Source organism: Etheostoma spectabile, chromosome 18 (genome assembly GCF_008692095.1).
Source record: "Etheostoma spectabile isolate EspeVRDwgs_2016 chromosome 18, UIUC_Espe_1.0, whole genome shotgun sequence".
NCBI lineage: Eukaryota > Metazoa > Chordata > Actinopteri > Perciformes > Percidae > Etheostoma > Etheostoma spectabile.
In genome coordinates, this window is record NC_045750.1 from 13,565,599 (window position 1) to 13,575,158 (window position 9,560).

At 40.6% G+C, this 9,560-nt stretch overlaps 2 protein-coding genes across 4 annotated transcripts in view; one reads left to right on the plus strand and one right to left on the minus strand.

The window, feature by feature from the left end:
• Positions 1 to 1,732, plus strand: part of snx17 (sorting nexin 17) — a 32,375-nt gene extending 30,643 nt beyond the window's left edge. For both annotated transcript variants that reach the window (XM_032543748.1, XM_032543749.1), the window contains exon 15: positions 1 to 1,732. This exon is cut by the window's left edge and continues 545 nt beyond it. The gene's annotated coding sequence lies outside the window, so the exon portion shown is untranslated.
• A 1,314-nt stretch (positions 1,733 to 3,046) lies between these two features.
• The window catches only part of znf513a (zinc finger protein 513a), an 11,908-nt gene continuing 5,394 nt past the window's right edge, over positions 3,047 to 9,560 (minus strand). The window contains exons 4-5 of one of the 2 annotated variants that reach the window (XM_032543756.1): positions 5,772 to 6,542; positions 3,047 to 5,594 (exon numbers count right to left, since the gene is read on the minus strand). In XM_032543756.1, coding sequence (XP_032399647.1) covers positions 4,633 to 5,594; positions 5,772 to 6,542 — 1,733 coding nt within the window. In that variant the 3' untranslated portion in view covers positions 3,047 to 4,632. Of the gene's footprint in view, positions 5,601 to 5,771; positions 6,543 to 9,560 lie in introns of both variants that reach the window. The other variant, XM_032543755.1, reaches the window with a different exon arrangement.

Consider the following 9,560-nt stretch of genomic DNA (forward strand, 5'->3'; position numbering starts at 1 on the left):
TTTTTTTTTTAATGCAGTTAAATTCATGAGGTACAAAGTAAATTTATCTATATTATAAACTAGGTAAAGAAAATCTACTAGATCTTGGATTCTTTCCCCAGTGGCTGCATGTTCCTTTCCAACCTGAGAGCCAAATGTTTAGTTCGACCTGGCACTAGTGATTATCCAGCACAACAGGACACAGGAAGTTCTCAAAATGACCCAGACTCCGGTGAATGTGTTGAAATTGATCTAAAAACTGAAGACTTCTCAGAGCAACTGCTTACTTATATGGATGATCAATGTTTGGCTTGGCTATACACCAAAATGTCATGTTTTTATACTGTTAGTGATCTTCTGTGTGTCATGCTACTCATGTGCCAAGTCAGTAAATATCTCAGCAGGATACCAGCATTTTTATTCAGCTTACGTTTGAGGCACCGTCCCTCATACTGCCTGCAGAAATAGTCTGATGCCTTCATTTTTACTTTTTTTTTTCGCCTCATGGGTTAACATTGGTTGAAGCTTCAAATAAAGGGCAGAGTCAGCCAGTGTTACCTAGAATCTTGCAGAACTTGATAGATGGTTGATTTGGCCGAGCTGCTTGCACATGCTAAACCCATCACTTTTGCACAGTATTAAGTACAGGTGGAGCTGAGTGTTCGAGTGGAAGCTTGAGCATGACTCTAAACGTGGAGATTTTTTTTCCCAAGGGGCTCTGTAAATCCATCTATGATTTTTTTTTTTTTTTCCTTTAAACCAATTTTTTTGAAGGTTTCTCATAAATGCCAAATTATAGTTTACTAAAGCATTTTGCACAAAATAAACAAACATTACGACAATGTCACTTTTTATATTATGTACATGCAATTAAGTATTCTGAACATTTACTAATATCTTTATCATCCATAGCTTATTGTAATCAAATAGATCAAATGTAATCTAAACTGTATAGAACAAAAGGTTTAAATGGACTAACATTTAGAATTGTTTACATAATGTTTAGGGAACTTTTATTAGTTCAAATGTAAAGTGTTTACAAATTTTACATCTGATTTTCTTTGTCTAGTTCTTTTTTGGGCGAGTGATGGTGTTGCGGGGAGCATTCCTCGGGGCTTCAGTTCATTGTAATTTGTCTGTACATTGTGCCAATCATCTCAGAGGATTTAGTTGAAAAGGTGCTTTGGTGAAGCGGCTAATTTGATCACAATTGCTGGAGTAAACAAAGTTCATGGAGAGCAGGCAACTAACCGAACATATCCCTCTGTTTTATAAGACATCATTCCATTTTTTATTGATGTTGGCGTCTGTTGAGCCGCGTCTCGGCGTGTTTTGAAGCCTCTAAATGTAAATCGATGCCAACCTATCAACAGCTTTACTCTCACTGGTAGCCAGAACTGTACACGAAATGTTCTCAATATAAATGTCTTGTTCTTTCACTGCTGTGCTTTTTCTGTTCTTAAGTTGTATTTACAGCAGGGGGATGTGGACACCACTGTTCATTTAAATTTTCTTAATTCCGGTCCATACCAACACTTAAATACAGTAGAAGCTGCAAGATTCTGGATGTGTATAAATGTGTAGGTGCCTAATTAAAGTGCATTTTTCATCAGCATCACTTTTACAGAAAATGTCAAATTTCATGATGATTGTATTGACTTGATTCATTCCGCTACGTTTATTTAGATTTTAGTGGTAAGGTCGAGGACAACTGTCATGATGCTAAAATAAACTCTGAACTTAGGTCACATTATCTTCTGATTCTTAGCGGTCTTTTAATTGTCCACTTTATTTTATCATCACTAAGCATTCTTTATCGGTAGCAGCTTTAGTTCTCACACATGTAACAAGTATAAAGCAGCCAAGTGATATAATCAGTACATCACAACCACTTCCAAATCATTTTAAGTTTCTATGTGTCTAATAGTACATAAGCTAAAATTCAGTTTTTACATAAACAAAAGACAGTTTACAGTTTAAAATTAAAACTTGTCTGTGCTGTCTGATTGAACTATGCCACTGCTTCAGTTTCTATATTACCTCAGCCATAATGTCCTTTCTCTACTGAAATATGTTGTTTCTTATTGACATACGCATCTTCGGAAATTTATTTATCTGTGCTAAGAAAATATCAGCCAATGATATTTTCTTGACAGATCAATTTCAGCAAAAAAATTTCAGTAGAGAAAGTTTATATTGGAGGTCATTTAGAAACAGCTGTGGGAGGATGTATATAGGTACAGTGGGGCTTTGAACTAAATGTTACTTTATAGCCACGAGGATCCACTTCCAGGATTTTTCAGGTGGCGCCGGAAATTCCGCCAGATGTCTTTTGTTTCGGTCGGATGTCCGTTACCTTGCACTTTCTTTGTGTTGGCATTTTAAACTCCGGTGGAGGACTTTGGTTGACTGCTCCTCAGATCTCTGCAGGGTCAATCCAGACAGCTAGCTAGACTATTTGTCCTGAGTTTTCTGTTGCACAACTAAAACAACCTTTGAACGTACACGTTCCACCAAAACAAATTCCTACCGGAGGCTATTTTGCAGGGACGACGTTGCTCCGTCCGGCGCTTAGCACCGCCAAAGACTGTTATGATTGGTTTAAAGAAATGCCAATAAACCAGAGTACTTTTTTTCTTCTCCCTTTTCTCCCATCCCTGAATGCTGTGTGGACTAGCTAGACCCTCCTCAGCAGCGCTGTGGATGAAGGTCTGGCAATGAGAGACTTATGAAATGCTGACGTCAGCATGCCAACAATGACCGCAAAAACATGCTGATGCTAAGCTGTTTTCCATCTTAGTGTAGCGTGTGACAATAGCACTAACTTCCAAAGACGCCTGAGGCTGAGGGAAATGCCAGATTTGCAAGTATTGACATATTTGAATTCTGACCTGAACACAATTCATCCCAAGGGGGACATGGATGTCTGTTACAAATTTTGGCAATACATCCAAAACATTTCACTCCGAACCACAACCTGTCACCCTCATATTTCAGTCAAGACCAAAGTGAAAATGAAAATGTCTCTGGGAGATTTGAAGGAAAAAATGAGATTCAGTCTCTTGTCTGACATTCAATGAAATGAATTCCATGTGTTTATTTCAAAATCCTCACTTAAGGCATTTATGAGACACTGCATGAAGACAAAAACGGACACTTGGGGGATGTCGGTACTAATCAATGCTCCATTGTGTCATGGCGAGTTGGCAACCTGAAAAATCTCACTTGCATATTATAGTAATTCAAAAAGAGCGTAAACCTAAATCACAGTCCCTAATATGTTTCCCATGGGAACTAAATGACACATCACACATTCAAAAATAATAAAAACACAATTCTATATATTAAAGTATGCACTTCTAGCAGTGTATTACAGCCACATTAGAAAAATAAAACAATTACACACTTGCATGCTTATTAATAGTGTCATCTTTTTCAAGTAAAAAAAACACAAGAATGGGCTTATTTCACAGTCGATCGTTAACGGTAATCAAAAGGAACGTGATCCAAATGATTAGAAATGAAAAGATTAATGATATGTAGCAAGTACAAGTTTGTGGGGTAACAAATGTTTTGAACGACATGCTTGTTTACAATTTGTTACTCCTGAATCCAATAGACGTCAACCAATGCTTATTTCCCCTCCACAACTAAGTCGCAAACCTTTTAGCGGCAATGTTGTGTATGATTGTGCTTTTTCTTAAACCATACAACCAAATGAAGACTAAAGGGGGGGCTTTCAAAATGCATGTGCATGCAAGTTAAGTGTTTAAATAACCAGAAATTATTTTCTTTTTTTTAAACAATTGATCATCCTGAAGGGCTCTGCAAAGATGACAATGCAGATTGAGACACAGGAGATTTTTAGTTAGGTTAACACAACCTAATTAAGCAATATAGTTTATCAAGGGTAAAACAAGTCCAGTATTATTAAACAACACCTTGCTAGAACATACATTAGTAAATTATTCAGAAGCCATGCCGTGACCAGAGCTCGGGCCCCAATGCAAACAAAGCACAGTATTGGCCCTTACAAGGACCCGTCTTTACTTAAAGCTGCACTGTGCAGTCTAAGGATCCTCATATACAAAGTAAGAGTTAAATCAAGTGAATGTGATCATCTACCGGTAACATTCAAGTTGTTTCATTAGATATTTGGTACAAAACAAAAAGCTGTGACCTAAATGTAATACAAAGAAAAATTGTCCCTTATTTAAAGTTTTAAAAAAAAATAACTGCACAGTGCAGCTCAACAGTTCAGGCAAAAATGTGCACATGTATTTGGTAGTGTTCTCTGTCCTGGAATGAAGAACCAGATATGTGTTGTAATATGAGAAGGAAAATGGTAGAAGTAGCCAAGTGTGGTGTAACTTGCAGAATAAGATGGTAAGGACTTCCACAGTAGATATCATTTCTCTTAACAGAAATGCAGAGTAGAAGACAAACTCTGAAGAGACTCAACCACCTTAATAAAAAAGGATTTGAATTGTTAGACAATTGTGCGATATTCTAAAAATAATCAGTTAGCAGCCTCTGAAGACATCTGACAAAACATTTAAGACCGACACACACTAAAACAATATAAAAGCTCTGTGGAAAAAAAAAAAAAAATGAAAAAAAGTTGCTGGTAGCTTAGTTTTGCTGAGTTATATTTTATGCAATCTCAAGTTTGTAGCACGAGTGTATAGTCTGACCTCCCTCCCTAGACATGTACTGCATATCAACCCCCGTTTCTTTTCTGTGAGTTGGATCTCCGATTCCAACTCCCATCCCTTTCCTCACTTCCTCTTCCTCTTCGTTGTTGCCAGTCATTGGGACTTTGACCCAGCCGTCTGTGGCCAGGCCGTGTTTCTTCTGGTGTCTCTTGTAATTGTCCCAGTGGCCAGTGGTGTAGCCACACTCCTGACATTTGTACGGCTTCTCCCCTGTGTGCCGGAGCATGTGCCGCTTCAGGTTCATGCTCTGGTTGCAGCTGTAACTGCACACGGCACACTGGAAGGGCTTTGCCCCCGAGTGCACCCGCTGGTGGCGCTTCAGGTTGGCCAGGTTCCCGCAGGCGTAATCACACAGATGGCACTTGTAAGGTTTCTCGCCTGTGTGCACTCTGTGGTGGCGCTTGAGGTTGTCAAAGTGCGCTGAGGCATAGTCGCACTGTGGGCACTTGTATGGTTTCTCGCCGCTGTGAGTTTTCATGTGGCGTGCCAAGTGGTTCGGGTAGTGTGTGAGGAAAGGGCAGGCGGCGCAGGTGTACACCTTGTCGCTGCGCTCACCGGGGCTGTTGGGAGATGAGGAGTCTTTAGTCAGCATTTCGAGGGTACACTTGGCACAAATCTGGGCTGAGGAGCCATCCTCATCCTCCAGGACGATGCCACACAATCGGCAAGTGAAAGGGAAAAGTGAAGGCGGGATGGCGGCACCGTCTGCTACGCCCGCTCTGGTCGCCCTGCTGCCGTCACTTCCTGTGGTGTCCAACAGGGGTGGAGGCTGGTGGCCAGGAGCTGGGTTAGAAGATCCTATGGGCGGTGGTGGTGATGCTCCCTTTAAGCCATCAAAGGCTGATAGGTAGTCATTGTTTTGGGCTCCTAAAGTCAGGTTTGAAGTCGGCCTTGCAACGTCTGAAACTTCACAATATTAGTTAGTTAGTATATATTAAATGACTGATCGAGGATATCAAAAGGGTGCACCATATATCAAGATTGTGCATCATGAGTTACAATAAAAACATTGAAGAAAAAGATAGTTATGTAGATGATGAAATGAGTCAATAATGGTACGTAAGTAATGATACATACCCTTGGCTGAAGTACCTGACACTTCATCATTGGGCCTTTGCCCAGTCACGTGCCTCTTCAGGCTGTTTTGGCCACTGACAGGTCGTGGCGGCGTTTCCTGTCCCGCCACTGCAGAGGGCACATGCATCCGCTGATGCCTCTTGAGGTTGCCAAGGGAACTGCAGGCAAAAGTGCAGATGTCACATTTGTAAGGTTTTTCCCCCGTGTGAATGCGCAGGTGTCTCTGCAGGTTCACCAGCTGGGCTGAGGCGTAAGTGCACAAGGGGCAGTTATAGGGCTTCTCCCCGTTGTGCGTCTTCATGTGTCGCTTCACATGGTTGGCGTAACGCGAGGAGAAGCCACAGAGGTGGCACGAGTGCAGTTTGGCCAATTTGTCCTCAGCTGTCAGGGTTTTGTCGCCCACCCCGTTTTGCACCCCTTCGCCATCGAGCTGCAAATGGGAACCTGAGCGCATCCCGCTGATGCTTCCAAAAGGTGAACAAAAGTCTGTGCTTTTGGCTTCCCTGGACGCTTTGCAGCACCTAAGGCAGTATGGACCAACCAGGTCTATGCCAGGTCCCAGAGGCTCGTCACGGAGCTGTCCGCAGCCCCTGCAGGACAGGTAGGGAGGAAAACTGGGCACGGACTGGGCTGCTCTGCCCTCATCTTCCCTGCCGTTGTCAGTTGTGCTGTGCGAGTTGTCTGTTTCACTTTCCATGCTGAGCTGGCTGTAGTCAGGGCTCTCCTCATCACCCAGAGGAAACACAGAGAAACCAATCTCAGCTGCTACTTCTGAACAGGAAAGACAAACAGAAAAACATGTAACAAACACTGCACGTTTTCAGAACAACCTTCACAAGCCACTCTCAAATGTCGTTACATACCTTGACTGTACTGCTGTTTATTAAACCTATAATATTTCAATTTAATATCTGAACTGAATTTCACACAAGACTTAAATTTGCAACTGTCCTCTCTACCTAGCATATGTATTATCTACTATAGCTTATTATATGGTATACCGCATATGGACTTTATTTAATAAGGTAAAGATTTCTTTGCAAGACAGACCTGAGTACACCAGAAAAAATAACAGACTACGACACACATAGCCAGTCACACAAAAGCACATAGACAAACAGCATCAGAAACAATCATCCACATCTCTATGAATATACTTTAAGACTATATGTATTATTCACAACTTAAATCAAACAGAAAATACAATTAAATGCTGAGCACAATTGTATGGAAGTCCAAAATGACCACTTTTGAATAAGCTAAGACGTTTTGAAATAATCACAAAAATAAATACAACCAAATATATGACTGCACAGATAAATTGTAAAAAAATCAATACTAAATTATCACAATAAAAGGTTTTATTTTCGTAGTACAAAGGCTGGAGATGTGATTGGCTGAGGTGTAAGTGAGGGCGTGGATGGATGACAACACCACTGAAAAGTGGCATGAAGTAACCAAAGCTGAAAAAATGGCTATGACAAATTCCTGTTGTTTACACGGTTAGTATAAAATTCAGACTGACACATTTGATATTACTGAGTTTAACGTAGAAACTCACTCCCGTACAAATGAAGGCACACATCCAATTCAAACGGTATCTTCTAACAAATGTCCCTGACTGACTCCAAACTGTCCCACAAAGAAAACAAGCAGCAGCGCCTAGCTGTTTCACATAATGTCGCTCCATTTCCATCACGCTGAAAAAGATAACAGCAGCGGAGACAGAATTTCTCTCCTCAGCAAAAAAAAAAAAAAAAAGTGTATTTCCAGAGAAACAATTCATACTCACAGTGCAACCTGCGAGGTCGAGTGCGTTTGAGCGGTTGTTACGTTATGCCCTCCGAGATTTTCAGTCATTAAAAAAACAAGAAGGGAGACACTTTTCCCAGACGAACTTAAGAAAAGCTTCGAGACACGGCAGCGCTCTCCAGCTTCAGCGTGTGCTGCTGAAAGCAAACCACCTTCCTTCACAGATGCCGAGGCAGGATGTGAGGAAGGAGAGAGTTGGCGCTGCCCTTTTATTCTGCCCCATGGAAACCCCTCGTGGATGATTACCGAGCCTAATGATAATGATGATGACTATAATGGTGAGGCTGTTGCTGATGATGATGATAATGATGATGATGATGAGGGTAGATGATGATGATGATGATGATGATGATGATAGTGGGGTAGTTGGAGCAGAGGCAGCAGCAGAAGATGATGATGATGATGATGATGATGATGATGATGATGATGATGATGATGATGAATAAATACCCTCTCATAATGGTGTCCTTGATGGTAATGGTCCTATTTTTATGACCCTCATAATAATGGCATCTCAGCTCCTTTCTCTACTTTTCCGTTTTTCAGATCATTCTCTCTGACAAAGAGTCATGCTGGGAAATATGAGCTGCCAGTTGCATTTCTCTTACTGTCACACAGAGGGGCTAGGATTCATCGCGGAGAAACACACCTAGGAGTCCACTTTGTGGTGCGGCCATTTTACAAACGAAGCCACCGCATCCTTTAGCTCTACATCAAAACGTTAAAATTATTTACATCATAGATTAATTCCAGGTTTACGTTGTAAAAATGAGGGCTTATAGAGAACATAATGATACTTTTGTCTAATCACTAAGCAAGTGCAGTTCAAACTCTGGAGTCAATTGAGATGTTCTATAACGATCCGACTGTACGATCCTCCCATTCCCTTCATTGTATAATCAATAGACACATTTGCTGTACTATAAAATGTTTTTATATACACTAATAGAAAACGCGTCAGGTGAACATGCAACAACTGAAAACAGTGAGACACTAAAAGAGAAAAACTTCAATATATAGACTTGCCCTATTTATAAGTGAATGGACAGATCCAGTATGAAGACAGACACAACAACACACGCCACCTTTTAAAACGAAAATCCTTCCCATTTAATGAGATCAAATCCCGTTTTCGATACCATTTACAGTCAGCATTTCTTCTGCAACAACCATTCAATGTATTAACATTCTGAAATGATCTCTTTATGTAGCAGTTTTCATTGATAGTGGAGTCCACCATCCCTACGCTGGCTTTATATTGGCTACCTACACACAAGGGATTGTCAGGAAATGATGCAGTGGGTAATACAGCGTTACGGTTTGTAATTGTATCCCACGGATATCGGCCTCACTGTTTACTGCTCACTCTCCTAACGCTGTATCTGAGCTGGATTAAGTTACCGTTTCTGCAAACGGAACATGTCCTACTGCTGCTGCTGCTGCCATCGGAGGGTTCGCCTGGTGAAATGACTGCAGTAAAGTCAGCCTCCACTTCAAAACACAGTTAAACTAGCCCGCACATTAATTTGCAGTACAGTGCGTATTTACTACGATTAATAGTAAGAGCATGTGAGAAGTGACTTCAAAATAAAAGCTTTCATTTTAAAATCTGTTTCCTGATACTGTCCGAGTAACACTATGGGGTTTGCTATCATTTCAAAGTGGAATGGGTCTGTGGAAAGGAGAAGTTGCCATTTTAAAGTCAGATTGGCCTTTGACAATGTATTGTTTTAATTTGACTTATTCACACAATTTACATGACTCAGCCTCCACGATCACGATTTTAGTGTTGTATCATTCTCCATTTTATGTTTTATTATTTCTTTATTTTGTGTTATTTATTTGACTGACTGACAGATTTATTTAATGAATGCATGTGGACATTGATTTAATTTTGTAATCAGTTCTTACATGCTTTAAAAGTTCCCATAACATGCTGCTTTTTGGATGCTTTTATATAAGCCTTAGTGGTCCCCT